The sequence below is a fragment of the Myotis brandtii genome, unplaced genomic scaffold (assembly GCF_000412655.1).
Source record: "Myotis brandtii unplaced genomic scaffold, ASM41265v1 scaffold6783, whole genome shotgun sequence".
In the NCBI taxonomy this organism is placed as follows: domain Eukaryota; kingdom Metazoa; phylum Chordata; class Mammalia; order Chiroptera; family Vespertilionidae; genus Myotis; species Myotis brandtii.
Window position 1 is genome coordinate 113,585 of NW_005370651.1, and position 18,291 is coordinate 131,875.

Genomic DNA, 18,291 nt, shown 5'->3' on the forward strand with positions numbered 1-18,291 from the left:
AGTTTAATGGTAGATCTCATGATATTGTACATAGAAAACCCTAAAGACTCCATCAAAAAACTACTAGAACTAATAAATGAATTCGGCAATGTGGCAGGATACAAAATTAACACCCAGAAATCTATGGCTTTTTTTATACACCAATAATGAACTCACAGAAAGAGAAACTAAAAATAAATCCCATTTACCACTGCAACAAAAAAATTAAGATACCTAAGAATAAATTTAACCAAGGGGGTAAAGGACCTGTACTCAGAAAATTACAGGATGCTGAAAAAAGAGATAGATGAAGACATAAACAAATGGAAGACTATACCATGTTCATGGATTAGAAGAATTAACATCATTAAAATGTCCACACTACCCAAAGCAATCTATAGATTCAATGCAATCCCCATTAAAATACCAATGTATATTTCAAAGACCTAGAACAAACTTTCCAAAAATTCATCTGGAATAAAAAAAGACCCCGAACAGCTGTAGCATCTTGAGAAAGAAGAACAAAGTTGGAGGGATCACAATACCAGATATCAAGCTATACTACAAAGCCACTGTTCTCAAAAATGCCTGGTACTGGCACAAGTACAGACATATACACCAATGAAACAGAACAGAGAACCCAGAACTAGACCCAAGCCATTATGCTCAATTAATATTTGAAAAAGGAGGCAAGAGCATACAATGGAGTCAAGGCAATCTCTTCGATAAATGGTGTTGGGAAAATTGAACAGATACATGCAAAGAAATGAAACTAGATCACCAACTTATACCATACACACATATAAACTCAAAATGGATAAAGGACTTAAATATAAGATTTAAGACCACAAAAAATCCTAGAAGAAGCCATAGGCAGCAAAATATCACACATATGTTGTAGCAATATCTTTACTGATACAGCTCCTAGGGTAATGGAAACTAAGGAGAAAATAACAAATGGAACTACAGCAAAATAAAAAGCTTCTGCACAGCAAAAGAAACCATCAACAAAACAACAAGAAAGCCCACTGCCTGGGAGAACATATTTGCCAATGTTATCTCTGATAAGGGTTTAATCTCCAACATTTACAGGGAACTCATACAACTTAACAAAAGGAAGATAAACAATCCAATTAAAAAATGGACAAAGGACCTAAATAGACACTTTCCAAAAGAAGACATACAGAAGGCCATGAGACATATGCAAACATGCTCAAAGTCACTAATCATCTGAGAGATGCAAATCAAAACGACAATGCGGTACCATCTCATACCTGTCAGAATGGCTATCATCAACAAATCAACAAATGACAAGTGCTGGCAAGGATATGGAGAAAAAGGAACCCTCGTGCACTGCTGGTGGGAATGCAGACTGGTGCAGCCACTGTGGAAAACAGTATGGCGACCCCAACCGGGTATCTCAGATAGCTAGAGCATAATCCTGATATACAAGGTTACAGGTTTGAACCCCAATCAGGGCACATACAAGAACCAACTAATAAACATATCATTATCAATAAATGGAACAAAAAAAATCAATGTTTCTCTCTCTCTAAAAATCAATTAAATAAAAACTAAAAAGGAAGAAGTATAAAAGTATCCCTAATTTGAAGATCACCATTATCACAAAAAACATGAAAGTTTCAACAAAGAGATCAGAACTCATCTTTCATCACTATATCAGGCTGGCTGCTTCAGTGCTGAAATGACACCAAGAAAAACACAACAGAACAAAATGAAAACCCACTGAATGTGGGCCCCAAAATTTTTAATTAAATATTTTACTTCAAATGTTTACCTTCTTATAGAATCCCATTTCTAGAAAATAGAAATAACCCAAAAATACAGGAAAAGACTTATGCATGAGGTTAATTTCAATCTTATTTATCACAGAAAAATGACAAAGTACACCAATGAATGTCATATTACATCAGTTATTATGTCTGATATTTTTAACTGTGAAAAATAATTGCAAAAATATTAAGCAAAAAACGGCACGCACAGTATAAGCAACAGGTTGAAAAATATATCCTGGTGGTGCGTGCGTGTGTGTGTAAAGGTTGATGAAAAAGACATCATAATGGTCAATGGGGGGAAAAGGAGACTTATGTAATACTTTAAATAATAAAGAATTTAAATTTTAAAAAAGTTTAATGGTATATATTTTTAAACATCCAAATACTAGATTCTAGGAAGCAAGCCCCAACCCAGGCATGTGCCCTGACCAGGAATGGAACCATGACCTCCTGGTTCATAGGTCGACACTCAGCCATTGAGCCACCCCAGCTAGGCCCAATAAATTTAATAAATTAAAAAGTTAAATCTCAAATACATGCATAATCTGAAGTACTGGGGATTAGGACTTCAATATAAGAATTTTGTGGGAATAAAATTTAGCCTATATAGGCAGAATCAGTTATAAGCCACTCTGTCGACCCCATTTCTGCCACCATCTCCCATCATCAGAGAAGTGGCCAGAATCAAAATATGTCTCCTTCCTGAAATATGCCTAGCACTATGCTGAGCAAATAGTGGACCTCTTTCTCTTCTCCTGTTTACATTTCCCATGATAAATTTGATAAGCCAGAGACAGGGATATCTATGATCCATAAAAGAGGTAAAATAATGCACTGTGGAACCATTAATCTGAACCCTAAACAAAATAATGCTAGCTACCTTGTTTACAGGATTGTTATGATGACTGAAGTGGGTAGCAGGTACGAAAGTGCCTGGAAACTATATGTAGCTCAATCCCTTTAGTTTAACCCCTTTAATTCGTATTCAAGTATTATCTTGGACTGTTTTTTGATCCTAGACCCCTGCTTCATATCCTCACTAGATTTGTTGATTACTGACCCAACAGCCTTTCCTACCAATGTCCTATGGTAAGAAAAACAGATTTTGTTTAAAGAAGTAATATGTCCAATCCCAGGGTGTGACTCAAGATTTCCCCAATACAGTCATGGCTATCTATAATAAAGTTTCTTACTTTTTTAAAAGCCTAATCTACTTTTTAAAAGCCAAATCCTGCCCCGTTAGCCTGGTTAAGAAAATGTTCCCAGCCTACTTACAGATCCGGAGAGCTAACTTTGATGTGTTAAAACTAAGTAAAATGCATTTACTCAATCCAAAGCAGGCATTAAAAAGAAAAACCCCAAATGCTCTCTTGTATCCATTTTAAGAGTAGGATTGGTGGCACATCTTCTCATTCTAAAGATCAATACAGAGTCTTCTTTCTTCTAGACTCAGTATGGCACATCTTCTCATTCTAAAGATCAATACAGAGTCTTCTTTCTTCTAGACTCAGTATGGCACATCTTCTCATTCTAAAGATCAATACAGAGTCTTCTTTCTTCTAGACTCAGTATGGCACATCTTCTCATTCTAAAGATCAATACAGAGTCTTCTTTCTTCTAGACTCAGTATGGCACATCTTCTCATTCTAAAGATCAATACAGAGTCTTCTTTCTTCTAGACTCAGTATGGCACATCTTCTCAATCTAAGTTCTGTACTATCCACCCACTTACCCTACTTATCCTCTATAGGGGGGTCTGCAGCACCCTACGGTGGAGTCCTATCCGTCCCGAGTGCAGGGGGGGGGGCTTACCTAGGGGAATTCTGTTTGGCCTGTCCGGGTGCCATATGGTGGGGGCCAGCCCCAGTGGTCCAGGGGTTCTCAAAGGTGTGGACGGAGTCGGCGAAGAATGTTTTACACGGAGACAGTGTTCAGAACTCTCTAGCTTTCCTTAGTCTCCGTGGATCTTCCCTGTGCCTGGCTGAGGCCACAGAGAAAAGATCCTGAGGCAAGCTGAGCCTTTATTTTTATAGTCAGAGATAAACAAGGTAGTGGTTACCAAAGTTACACTGTTCTTGTGAGTTTCACTTGTTTTTGTTCTTGTTGCTCTTCCCTCAGCCCATTAGCTTCCCCAGTAAGATCTAGGGAACGTCATAAGGTCAAGCCTAATTATGCTAAGAGGACTGTGCCCTCTAAGCTGGGAATTGTTTATGACTTTGCCCACAGGTCAGTCCAAGGCTTAACCCTATATCAGCTCCCCACAGCTATCCCATTCTTCTTTGTCAGATGATGGTTTTTCCAGCCTCCCTTATATCTAATGGTGTCCCTGAGACTTAGTTCTGCCCAATGAGGTGAATGGGGAATGTGTGGGAGTCTTCTGTGGAAGATTCTGTTTCTTGCTAAAAGGACATACAATGAAATATTCACCCATGAGAAAGAAGAAAATCCTGCCATTTGTGTCAGGGAGTTAGACATCTAGATGTCTTACTTGTAAATTGAGATTTAGATCTAGATATGATAGATATGATTCAGTCTTCATATTTTGGCAAGAATGTCTCAGAGACATTAATGTTGTATTAGTTCATCAAGAAACATATACTGGGGGAAAAAAAGAGCAACACATACTCTAAGGATGTCTTCTTTTTGTAATGGGAGCAGATATTGGTGGTCATTGCCTACAGCACTTGGGTCATTGAAGCTAAAGTGGAGATGTTTTCATTCTATCTATCCTTCATTTATTAGATGGAATTATTCTGATGAGAAACTTCTCTCATCCACTATTTGGTAACTAATGTTACAGTTCATATGACAAACACAAGATAATTGTTTCATTATTTGCCTTTGCTTACCTAATTTCAAAATAATGAATTTCCTAGCATGTAATAATGGTGACCATGAGGTCTTTGTTCCAATAGAGCCACTGTGGATCACTGTGGACTAAATATGAGGCATCCAACACAGTGTTCTTAACCCTGTGTTCACTAGCCCCTTGATATTTTCCTGTTATTCTTCTTTCAACCCATCTTACATTATTATTCTTTAAATCAGGATGAAACAAAACTCTGCTTGTGCTCCAGGTCACCCAGTGATGCTAGGGGTATGTTGGGGGAAGAGTAGAATCTCAAGACCTTGGAGTATTACATTTCTAGTCAAAACTTCTTTTGTTTAATTGGAATTCTTAAGAAAATAATTTTACTACTCCTAAGACAGCCACCTCTCCCACACCTCAACAGTCTATTCTAAATCTTCTCCCATTCCTCATATTTCTTATTGCAATCCTCCCTCACAATTTCCACAGCATCATCTCCTACTTCAGGAAGAAAACATAAGTCCTCATAAAAGAAATTCACTGAATTATCCTCTCTCTCTTAAATTCACCCATATTTCCATTCCCTCTAGATAATATAATACTTTACCCTCTTCTCCCATTTATGATTTTAACCTGCCAAATCTCCCTATTCTTTTCTTAGTATATAATAGATTCTATAAGTCAGTATGGACTTAGAATTATACTGTCTGTGTTTGAGCACCAAGTCCACTATTTACTAGCTAAGTGACCTTAGATAATTCACTTAGCCTCACTAAACATCCATTTCTTATCTGTAAACAGAGTGATAAGATTACTTCCTTCACAGAATACTACAGAAAATGAAATGAAGGAATTCACAGAAAATAATTGAAATATAAGCTGTACCTAGGAAACACTAAACAAAAGTGGGTTATTATCAGATAGATGTAGTTGAACTATGATATATTGATAGAGAATATGGAGAGTTTATTTAAAAATCTGTTTTCTCCATTCATGGTGGTGGTCATACTGAGACTACTATATGTGTAAGTGAGCTAAATCAAATGAATAATTGTTTTATTTTATGATGTCATCATCCCCTGTTATCAATGGGAACCAGTATTCCTGGTTTGGCAGAAATGTATACAATTGGTCTGGTACATTTTGTCATACCAGATAATAAACCATGGAGGACTACTAGCATAGTCTCAAAACCATTCAGAATCCAACTTGAAGAGGCTTCCACTGGCCAGTGATGGAACATCTTAATATCAATAAGTATAATAAGGAAAATTGTTTAAAACACATCAAATATATGTAAATCTAATAATCCATAAACTCTCAAATAAAAAGAAATAATTAAGTACTTCCTTTATAATTGGTACCTCGAAATAACGAAATTGTTGAAGAAGGGAAATTGTCTTAAAGCAGTATTCCAGTTAATAAAAAAAGGAAGAATGACAGAAGTACAATATCACATTTTACAGCCTCTAATGATATGTTTTTACATAATTATCATTAATTGCTACTAACTGTAAAAGGAGTCACAGCTTGACCTTATGAGTCTCTTTATGAAAATACTCAAAATCCCCCTTGAAGTATTCTTGCTTAAAAATTGCACATATGTCTAATCATGCTCATAGACCCAATTATTGATACACAGGAAATACAGATCAAAAAGGAATATTCAAATCTATACCATAGGGATACAATCAGCAAAGTCAAGAATGTAGAAAATTCTACAAGTCATACCACCCACTTTCTTCAATGAATAAATGATATGAAATAAGTGAACCTGTAGATTATGAGAGACTTAAAAGAAGTATCAAAAAAGCTAGGCAAAATTGAACTATAGTGTTTGAGCATACATTTGTGTGCTAAAACTATACAGAAAATCATGGAGGTAATTACCATAAATGTCAGGATAGTGGTTCCATTTAGGGGTGGAGGGAGTGAGTTGTGATTCAATGGGATATAGAGAACCTGTCTGAGTTGGCCAGCAAATTTCTAATTATTAATTTGGGTGGTGGGTATAAGTATGTTTCCCTTCTAAGTCAATAAGATATAATAATTTTGTCTTATGTGATTTTTCTGTATTTATGCTATGTTTTACAAAAAACTTAAGATGAAAATTATTAAACACTGGACAGATATTGTCTGCACTTTAAAAAAGCCTTTGGTGAAAGGAATTCTCTCATTTACTGAATTAACTCTTTCAAAGTTTTAGGCAGATATACTGGAGACGATCACTCCATCACATACACCAAAAGACTTTGTCCAAGGTTAGTCTCTGCGGACACAGCCTAGTCAATGTTTCTCTCTCTCTTGGGTGGACTTGCCTTTCCCTGAGCCTCAAGGATGATGGTTTGTGAAAACATCCACTCAAAAATTCTCATTTTTCCTTTAAGGAACTAAGAGTGAAGCATCCTCTGTTCTTTAACAGAAATATTACTAAGTAGTAGTCATGCTAATATTCTCATGATCAATGAAATTGACCCAGATGAAGGAAATATCCCAGGTCTTTCCTGCTTCCTTGCTATTACTAACTTTATGTGAACATGTCTGCTTAAATCTTGACAAGTTCTCCCAGAGACATTTAATTAATTCTATCCTATGTTCACAGAATGTCCAATAAAGTCTCCACCACATTTGTGCAGTATTGTGCAAAGGTCTCTGCACATTCAATCTCTCAGTTCCTCCTATTCATTGTGAATACATATGCACATTCTCTTTATGTGACAGCAAATAAAAGACATTACCTGAGGCAAAAAGAATGAAGGAGTTTTGATAGCTAATAGCTTGCGAACAGCACAGAGCTAAGTAAAAGGGTGGTAGCCCCAGAATGAAACCATCAAGGACCCAACTATGTTAGAGATAGGACTATTTTGTACTCTTAAAATCTGGAGAACACAATTCTAAAGTTATGAATCAGTTATTAATTTTTATAACATTTTGACTTGTTAGATTTCTTTAATATACAACTCTATGATTTTATCTTGTATTAGCACACTGTATTTTCCCTGTTTCTTTTTTCTATTTCAGTCTGGCCTAGAATAAGATAATTTACAAAGTAGCACTTCTAGGCTTAGGCTCAAATGTTAAATCTCTTTCTAAGAGTGAGATTTTTTTGGCTAAAGGGATTTGGCCCATTTCAGAGGTCTCAATGGGTTTAATTAGGCTGATACCCATAGCCCCATGGCATTGCCACTAACTGAAGAAGGTTCCAACATGACACTGATTCTTTCTTAAAGCAAACCCATTACCAGCTGTGAGTAGGGTTTCAGGCTCTCAGAAGGAGGCAGGAAAGCCTGTGGAACTACTGTGTACTCTGGGGAGGTGCGGGTGAGTGGGGCAGGTACACCCAGATTCTGGTTTGTTGGAAGAATAAAGGGATCTGAGTCTGGAGCTTGTGTACGTAAGGCACCACACAGTAGATAGCAGGCCAGCCATTGTCCAGGCACCTGCACAAATGCTGTAGATTGGGGAGCTTCACTGGGACAAGGCTCTTCCCTGCAGACAGGTAGGGTGTTTAACATGGAAAGTCATTATAACCCCATCCTTACACCGTTGAAGCTATCCGTAAAGCTTATGGGCATATGGGGGCCAACTGAAAAAGGGAAAGTCTAAAGACCTCTGGGTTTCAAATGAGTGAATGCTTTAACGTTGCATTTCCTAGATTCAGCTACATCTTCATGTATATTATGATTGCCTCCCTAGTCACTAATTTCTTCCTTTGGTTACTGGGTTTCCAGGTAGTTAACCCACATCCTGCCTCCGTTTGTTCAATAGGAATTTTTATTTTTACTTGAATCTTTGAGTAGAAATGTAAATGAGATGTGCCTGTGTAGGTTTATTCATTACATCGTGGTCAAATTACTCTCCCAGATGGTGTGAGACAAATAACTACAAATTTTCATTTAAAAAATTATACTTTGGGACTTAGCCCATGACTGAGAACTAAGGAAGCCAGCCGTACGGATGGCAGCGAGGGGTCAATCCGTGCCCGGCGCTGGGTCGCCAGTGGAGGAGTCGGAAGTGGTTGGGGTTTGGGGGAGGAGATCCGCTCACACACAAGAGGAGAGGCTTGAGCCGCCATATCTGCTGCCGCTGCCGCAGCTGCGAATGCAGTGTCGGTACTTCGCTGTCTCTGCGCTGCCACTAAGGTGGGTGTGGCTACCCCTTGGCCCCGCGCTCTTGCTGCCTTCCCCCTGTCTGCATAGCCCGCTCTTTCTGTCCTGCTGACTCCGCTCCCTCCCCGCCACCCATCAGGTCCTCAGATGATGGATACGGGTAGCAGCAGCAGCGACTCAGCGCCCGACTGCTGGGACCAGGTGGACATGGAAGCAGTGGGTTCAGCCCCTGGCGGGGACCTACCCTCTTCAGCAGCGGTGGCCGAGGCCCAGCGTGAGCACCTCAGCTCGGCCTTCAGCCGTCAGCTGAACGTCAACGCCAAACCCTTCGTGCCTAATGTACATGCCGCGGAGTTCGTGCCGTCCTTCCTGCGGGGCCCGGCCCAGCCGCAGACCCCCCCTGCGGACACCACCAGCATTGACGAAACCTGCACCGGCGCCGGCACACCTGAAGGTAAAAGGCTGGGACTGGGGGCACCTGTGGAACATGCCAAAGAGGAGCAGAGAATGTTGTGTGAAGGCTCCAATTCAGCCGTCACCATGGAACTTTCTGAACCTGTTATAGAAAATGGAGAGGTGGAGATGGTTCTAGAGGAGTCATGGGAGCACAATAAAGAAATGAGTGAAGCCGAGCCAGGGGGTTGTTCATTGGGAGATGCAGGGCCCCCAGAAGAAAGTGGCCAGGAAATGATGGAGAAAGAGGAAATGAGAAAATCTAAATCTGTGGTCCTACTCTCAGGTGCTCCTAAAAAAGAACAGGTAAATGTTGTAGTCACTGGGCACGTAGATGCTGGCAAGTCAACCATTGGAGGACAGATAATGTTTTTGACAGGAATGGTTGACAAAAGGACACTTGAGAAATATGAAAGAGAAGCTAAAGAAAAAAACAGAGAAACTTGGTATTTGTCCTGGGCCTTAGATACAAATCAAGAAGAACGAGACAAGGGTAAAACAGTAGAGGTGGGTCGTGCCTATTTTGAAACAGAAAAGAAACATTTCACAATTCTAGATGCCCCTGGCCATAAGAGTTTTGTCCCAAATATGATTGGTGGTGCTTCTCAAGCTGATTTGGCTGTACTGGTCATTTCTGCCAGGAAAGGGGAGTTTGAAACTGGCTTTGAAAAAGGTGGACAGACAAGAGAACATGCTATGTTGGCAAAGACAGCAGGTGTAAAGCATTTAGTAGTGCTCATTAATAAGATGGATGATCCCACAGTAAATTGGAGCAGCGAGAGATATGAAGAATGTAAAGAAAAACTGGTGCCCTTTTTGAAAAAAGTTGGCTTCAGTCCCAAAAAGGACATTCACTTTATGCCCTGCTCAGGGCTAACTGGGGCAAATATTAAAGAGCAATCAGATTTCTGCCCCTGGTACACTGAATTACCATTTATTCCGTATTTGGATAACCTGCCAAACTTCAACAGATCAATTGATGGACCAATTAGACTGCCAATTGTGGATAAGTACAAGGATATGGGTACTGTGGTCCTGGGCAAGCTGGAATCAGGATCCATTTTTAAAGGCCAGCAGCTTGTGATGATGCCAAACAAGCACAATGTGGAAGAAGAGATTCTTCCAGGATTTATACTTTGTGACCCTAATAATCTTTGCCATTCTGGACGCACATTTGATGTTCAGATAGTGATTATTGAGCACAAGTCCATCATCTGTCCAGGTTATAATGCGGTGCTGCACATTCATACTTGTATTGAGGAAGTAGAGATAACAGCCTTAATCTCCTTGGTAGACAAAAAATCTGGAGAAAAAAGTAAGACACGGCCCCGCTTCGTGAAACAAGATCAAGTGTGCATTGCCCGTTTAAGGACAGCAGGAACTATCTGCCTTGAGACATTCAAAGATTTTCCTCAGATGGGTCGTTTTACTTTAAGAGATGAGGGTAAGACCATTGCAATTGGAAAAGTTCTGAAACTGGTTCCGGAGAAGGACTGAACAGCTTTCTTGATATCTTTGCACAATACTGTGAGAATTGACACCACCTTCTCTTATTTACTGGCCATTGATAGACTTTTCTCCATATTTTGCAAAGAAAATTTTCACAGCAAAAATTCGTGTTTTGTCAGCTTTCTCATGTTGAGATCTCAGTTATGTTTCACTGATGAACTTACCCACAAATTTCCTCTTCCAATACCATTCTGCTTCCGTGGACAGAATCAGTAATAGCTTTGTAAGTGATGTGGATGTAATTGTGTATAACAATGAAAAATTAATATATTTTTTAATTTTTCATTTTCCATTAGGATATTTAGACAACCCTTGTTCACGCAGACCAGTCAGAGTGTGTCAGTGTGTGTGTATATGTTAAAAAGACAAGTAATATGTGAATAAAATACTCCATTTGAAACTCTTATTGGTATTTGAAATGCTTTTGAATACTTTTAAAATTTGTATATAATACTTTGCAATTAGCATTTTTACTTTCCCAAGTAATTTAATATATTTTATTGAGTTTTTTAAAACTGTCCTCCACTCACTGTTTTAGATCAGGTATTTACAAACAATGCACAAGTTTGTATTAAAGGAAAAATTTTAATTTTGAAAATTTTTAATTTTAGGGCTCTTTTTTCCCAGTGAATTTTGTTTTCTCTGCCCAAGTCCAGTCAACAAAGGATATTCTGCTTCTCCACTTGTGATTTGAAAAAGAAAGGCTTAGGCCATATATCAGGTCCACTAATGTTAAGCATGGCCAAACTACAAATTTACCTGGGGATTCAGACCATATGTTGACTGGAATCTTATCTGCACTCCATCATCTTAACACAATCCTTGGTTTTGTTCCCCTTGTCACTTGGGATGTGGGATACGACACAATAAAGGGGCATGACTACTGAGAAGATAAATGCTTTCAATAGGGCTGCAAGTCATTTACTGAAAATTAAGGGTTAGTGAGGGTTGTGAGCTGGGACATTGAGGAGACTATTCAACCCTTCTTCAGTGATTGGGGTTGGTAGCACAGGTGGAAGGTCATTTTGACAATCAGATCATGACCCATTTTTGGGGTTTGGGATACAGGACTTATCTCTGAACAGAAGATTGAGGAAAACACCAACTGTGGATTGAAGTGGCTACTTTTATTGCCAGGGGAGTGAACTTATAACCTGCATAACTATCCACAGCTATAAAAACTTTGTCTTGGTAAGTGGGTAGTAGCCCAATGAAAACACCTGCCCAATGGTGGACAGAACCAATTCCTCACACACATGGGCTGGTTGAACAGGGGTGGAGGCTGTTGCCAGAATACCCTGGGCCCATGCTCAGGCAAAGGCAGTGTCCCCTTCTCCATTGCCCTTTGTTTTTGTACCCATGTATCTCTAAGACGTCTAACCTGTCAGAATAGCCACTGGTCTTGTTAAAGCATCAAGTAACACAGATATGCAGGACACCCACATGAGAAATGAGGATTTCATTTGGTTGTATGTCAGCTAACCTAATCCACAGGGATATGCCTTACTGTCTTGGACCCAGTGCTTTAATGATTAGAATGTCAGTGGTAAGAGTTTCATCTTTATTTTAGATTTCCTTCTTGCTTCTGTGCTCTGAACTGGGTACAAAATACAGGCCAATCCAGTGTTTGCTAAAAGTTTTGCCCTGGCAGCCACTCTTTTAAAAATATATTTCTGATGCTGCTTCAATCTCATTGTTTTGCAATTTTAGTAATTTACCAATGGGATTATTGTGGACATCTGTCACTAATAGGCCAAAGCCACAAAGTGGGACAGAACTCTTTTTCTCTATCCAATTTGGATAATTTCCCATCAAAAACTGGCTCTGAAATGTCTTTCTCATTAGCCAGTTGTATAGCAATTTCTTCACCAGCGTCTCTAAATTGTATTTAAAAAACTTTCAGAGAGCAGGACATCTTTGTAAATAGATTTTGGAAACCAAATCTCTTCAATGAGAAGCACATCATCCAGGTGGTTGGAGACACCAGACTCTGGCTCTGTAGAAAAGTAGATATAAACTCAGGGTAACATTTCTTTCTAACTTTCTGGGTACCTTCCTTTATAGTTCTTAATGTCTGGTGGTGTTTTCTAAATACTGCAAATTGGGGCCATTCACAAGCACAGTACTAGTTTCCCAAGGACATACAAAGTAGTGTCCCTTCAGAAGTCCCCTATTGCCTCCAATTCATTCCAATTTAACTAAACTGTCCTCAGATATTCATCTCCAATTCCTGGCATCCAAGATAATGTAGCATCTCCCCAAGTCTGACTGCATGCTGTAAATACATTATAAACTTAATACTTCAGGCTTTTTCAATACAGTAAGTGTTTACCTATTGGCTCTTGACAACTTCCAAGTTTTTTTTAAAATAATTTTTTATTGATTTTTTTAGAGAGAGAGGAAGAAAGAAGGATAGAGAGAGAGACATCATCGATCAGCTACCTCCTACACGCCCCCACCAGGGATCAAGCCTGCAACCTTAGCATGTACCCTGACTGGGAATCCAACCAGCGACCTCTTGGTTTCTGGGCTGATGTTCATCTGCTGCACCATACTGGCTGGGCCCAAGTTTCTATTTCTCTGGTCATTGAGAATATGTAGGAAAAGGGACCGACTTATTCTGTACTTCAACAAAGACCCAAAAAGGAAAGGGAAAAGTTTGGGTGGGTAGAAGCTAGCAAATTACTCTGAGGATCTTTCTCTGGTGCCAGGATAAATTGCCAGTGCTAATGTCTACTACAATGGAGGGTAATGTGGGGATAAGGACACACATGTAATAACGTAATCAATAAAAAATTAAAAAATATATCTACTACAGTTATTGTTCCTGTCTTCAAAAGACAAATCCTTTATCAAAATAGACCCTCCTTTCACAATATCATAATTCTGGTTTATTAAAATGCAAGAAACTTGCTCTTTTAAAAGGTTACTTATAAACATTTTGTAGCACAAATATTCAAACTCATTTTTTTAGTTCAAATAAACTGTGTAGCAACAAGGAGATGATTAGATATCAGTTTATGGCCATTGAAAAAGAAACTGTTCAACCACCAGAGAAGTTCTGCCCAAACCCGAACATTTGACTATGTTCACATTGGTCCAGTGCCTGTTTTTATGTTCAGTATGGTTGTTTCTATATTTTTTGTTAAGACTATGGCCATATTTCTATTTGCCCTAGTTTTCAGTTACAATATCTATTCATGGTTGGCCACTGGGGACGGGAGGAGAAAAATTTGACCCAAGGTTTCTCACCAGGGACACCACTAACTCCATGGAGTGGGGAATGTGGACTTGCCTTAAAATTTGAGTGTATGTATGTGTGTGTGAGAATGTTCACTAAGTCACCAAAATTAAGGAAAAGGGAAAAGAAAAAAAAAGAACCTACTGTATGAGCATGCCATATATGAGAAAGTATAAACGCACACACACACACACACACACACACACACACACACACACACACAAAAGCTTTTGTTTACATGCAAGAGGGCACAGCTTACGATTTTACAGTATAGCCAGTAGAATACTGAATGTTGGCTTCCCATATATTCTGAACTCAATACCAGGGTGTTTTAGAGGAAACTGGTCTAAATTCTAAGAGGATTCTCTTTCCCTTCACTTACCCTTAAAGTTTTGTATAGTATTTGTTTGTTTTTTAAGTTACTGGATGAAAGGTTCAGGATCTCAGAATCAGACATTGATCAAAATGGTCTTCAGCAAAGTCCTTTATTTTCTACTCAGATTAATATTAATCAGAATTTACATACACAGATAATTTGCAGACATTTCTCAGTCCTCTAATGAAGATTATTCTCCCTTTGATTGCTGAACTTCTTCAAAAATCCAAGCATAGAATATTGAGAAGATATTTTAGTTTCAGCACGAGGGAAACAAAACAAAAAAAAGATGTGTCCAAAGTCAGGCTGCTTATACAACCATGTTATTGTATCTCTCACTTGATATGACAGGTATTGAATATGCATTCAGTTATAGCTCCTCTTTCACATTTGGGGCACTAAGTAAAAGGTTTCCTCTAGTCTCTAACAGAGAATTAGATTAATTATCTCCTCCTGAGATTGCTTTTACTAGCACCAGCACAGTCCATCAGTGACCTTTGGTCACACCAATAAATTTACAGAAGAACACATTGTCACATGGCAAATGACTAACAAAGACCCCAAATGGCTTCTGTGGGTTTAGCTGTCAGTTCTTGGATTAAAGGTTAGTGTTTGATTTCTACCTTTGTGTTTCTTTTTGCACCCTCCTTTAATTGATGCTCATATGACATGTGTTATTTAGCTTTCTTTCACCAAATTGGTAGGGTATAAATGAATAGATGAAATAAAATGTATTAATACATTTTTGAACATCTAAAGGCTTAGCTCCTGAGTGATGCTAGTGACAGAACGCTGCATTCAATACATGCTAAACCAAAAAGAACTCTGGTCTGAACGGGTAGATGTGCTGCAAGCATATATTTTACACACTTGAAAAAGGAACACAGAGGGTTTGAAGAGCAGGAGATATAGCTAAGGAGGCCCTAAGGATTGTGATTCAGGATGGATGAGAGATGACCTCGCACAGCCCTGCTGGTGAGAAAAACATTGCAGTGACCAAAAGTTAACATAATTCAAGAAGAACTGTTTGCTTCTATGGAAGGCACAGTATTCAAGGCCTGGAGAGAATTTGGGGGCATGAGAAAGGTCATATTGCTTTCCTAGCAGAGTCTGAACTGGGCCCACAGGTGGCTAGGGGACTAATGCATATCACACACATTCTGTAAGACAAAGAGGTAAAAACTGCTGGCAATATTGGCAGCATGGCAGCCAACTCTGAGGACCGTGACATTGCCAAGCCTCAAAGACCCACAGGTATGGGTACGAGGCTCCGCACTATCTACCAATGCCAGACTGAGTTAGTGGGATCCAAGATAACATATATGACCTGAATGTGTAGACTAGTAACAGCTACAACAAAGGGCAAGTTCTGCTCTGGGCCACCCTAGTGCCTCTACCTCTGGCAGAAGATCCCATTATCAGATAAGTAGCCAGAATCCAAATGTCACCTTCCTGACATGGCCACTAGGGGGAAGAAAAATGGAATATGCCTAGTACTGTGCTGAACACATAAATAGTCGACCTCTTGTTCTTCCCCTACTTGTTTCTGACAGTGGTCTTGGTAAGCTAGATAAGGGACTATGATCCATGTCCAAGGGGTAGAGTAATGCAGTGTGAACACTAAACAAGCCGCCTCTATGAATTTCTTGCCCTTCATGCATAACATGGAGATAATGTCAATTACCTCGTTTATAGAATTGTTGTGAGGACTGAACAAGGTAGCAGGTACAAAATTACCTGGAAACAGTATGTGGCTCAATCCTTGTGAGTTTATTCCCTTCAGTGCATATTCAGGTTTTACCCTTGACTGTGTTTTTAACTCTAGAACTCTGCTTCTTTTATCTCACTGGATTTTTTAAAATTGATAACCCAATAGCCTTTCCCGCAATGTCCTATGGTAAGAAAAACTGATTGTTTAAAAAGGGAGGGTTGGGGGGGTAAGGGGGTATGAGGACACATGTAATACCTTAATCAATAAAGAACTTTTTAAAAAAGAAGCAATATGTTTGGTCTGGAATAGGGGGTGGACCTCAGGATTTCTCCAATGCAGTCATAGCTATCCCATCCCCCTTTGTCAGATCATGGTTTTCCAGTCTCCCTTACACCTTAAAGTGACCATGTGCCCAGTTCTTCCCAATGAGGTTTATAAGAAATGTAGGGAGTTCTATAGAAAATGAAGTTTCTTAATAAGAAGGACAGATGTGATAGCAATGTACTTGGAATGTGATAGAGGTGCCTAGAGCTGTTGCAGCCATGTTGAGGCAAGCATGTAGTCATAGAGTCAACCTGCTGAAAATGGTTGAGCAGGAAGATGGAAGCTTCTGATGACACCCCTGAGCACTTGGACTAATGAAAATACTTCCAGACTTGTTATCATGACTCAAAACTAAAGTAAGGCCCTCTTTGTTTATCAGATGCACAGTAATACTTCAAGTACAAAACTAAGTAGAATTGACCCTCTCTGAGGAGAGTTGATAGTAAAAGTGAGATTATAAACACTGCACATTCAGGGTATATTAATGCAGTGATTATGCTACTTACAAAACATTCAGATCTGTGCAAATAGTCTCATTCAACATACCTACACATTACTAAAAGAGTCTTGATTATCTAAATTTTTGGCTTAGTATACATAAATTTATTGATTTACAGAATCAATTTATTGACTAAATGATTTATTAAATGTTTAAGAGTTGTTTCAAGAATGTGATTATTGGATCTTGCAAGTACAACATTTTCCCATTAAAAAGCAAACTTACTTGAAAGTAGCTTTCAGAAATATTAATATCTCAGATACATACCCAGAAATTGTGATTAATTAGTCTATATTGTGGCTTTGGACATTAAAAAAACATTTTTGTTATAAATAGTGTCAGATACATGACAAGATGTAATATTAAATAACCCATGTAAATCTCACACAGCTTTAACAATTAAGAACTCTTGGTCAATCTTATTACATCTGTCCTCCCACCCACTTCTCTCCACCCACAGATTATTTGGAAGCTAATACTAAATATCATATCACTTAATAAAAGATTATTTCAGTATATTTCTCTGAAAGACATACCCTTTGCAAATATGAACACAATAACATTATCATATGTAAGACTTAATTACAATTTTAAAATGTCTTCAAATATTCATAGTTTAAATTTTCCAATTTTGTCATAAATATTTTTTATTTTCAACTCAGGATCCAGTTTACTCTCATGCATTATAATTTGTTAATATGACTATTAAGTCTCTTTCAATCTATAGGTTGTCACTTCATTTATATTTTTCTTGTAATTTTTTGTTGAAGAATTTGGCTCCTTTATTTTCTAGACTTTCATACAGTCTGGATTTTGCTGACATTCTCCATGACCCTCTGCCACCTGGCTTTCATGTAAATTAGTTGTTAGAGATAAAGGCTTCATTAGATTCAAGTTTGTTTTCTCCTTCTTTCCTCCTCCTCCTCCTCCTTCAAAATCTTCTTCATTATTTCATTACAGATTGTAGAATAAAGATATTCTATTCATCCTTTATCAGCTAGAACACTTATCTAAAGAGAATCTTTCCCTCATTAATTATTTGATAACACAGTATATATACAAATGGAAGGATAATTATTTCATTCTTTCCTTGTATTTATTGGTTTCAAATTATGACTTTATTTTCTAGCACTTTTATAGGCGACCACAGAATATATTTTAGAATCACCATTAATACAATATTTAAACACATTTAATTATTATTTTATAGATACTCAAACTGTCCAATTTTTAGGATTTAGGCTCTTCATAGTAGCTCTGGAATCCTTTTTACAGGACCCTAACAGTCTTTCCTCTTTCCTGGTTCAAGTTGTTCAAGGCTCACCTATACAGTTCCTGAAATCAGCTAGTCCATCGTGTAATCTTAATTTATGTTTTAGTGGAAGATGCTTTTGAAAGATAGAATCATGGTGCTTGGTTGCATGCTAGTGGGTCCATCATGGTTTCTAATGCATTTAGAGGGCAGAGCTAAGAAATACACATGCA

At 38.4% G+C, this 18,291-nt stretch overlaps 1 protein-coding gene across 1 annotated transcript; it reads left to right on the forward strand.

The window, feature by feature from the left end:
- Nucleotides 1–8,612: 8,612 nt before the first annotated feature.
- GSPT2 (G1 to S phase transition 2) lies at nucleotides 8,613–11,055 on the forward strand. The gene is made up of 2 exons (XM_005881331.2): nucleotides 8,613–8,726; nucleotides 8,833–11,055. Exon 2 carries the CDS (start codon nucleotides 8,841–8,843, stop codon nucleotides 10,641–10,643), a length of 1,803 nt encoding a protein of 600 aa, XP_005881393.1. The 5' UTR covers nucleotides 8,613–8,726; nucleotides 8,833–8,840; the 3' UTR covers nucleotides 10,644–11,055.
- Nucleotides 11,056–18,291: the final 7,236 nt, after the last annotated feature.

Excerpts from the sequence above, each read along its gene's own strand:
- GSPT2 (XM_005881331.2), top strand. The coding sequence starts at position 8,841 with ATGATGGATACGGGTAGCAGCAGCAGCGACTCAGCGCCCGACTGCTGG.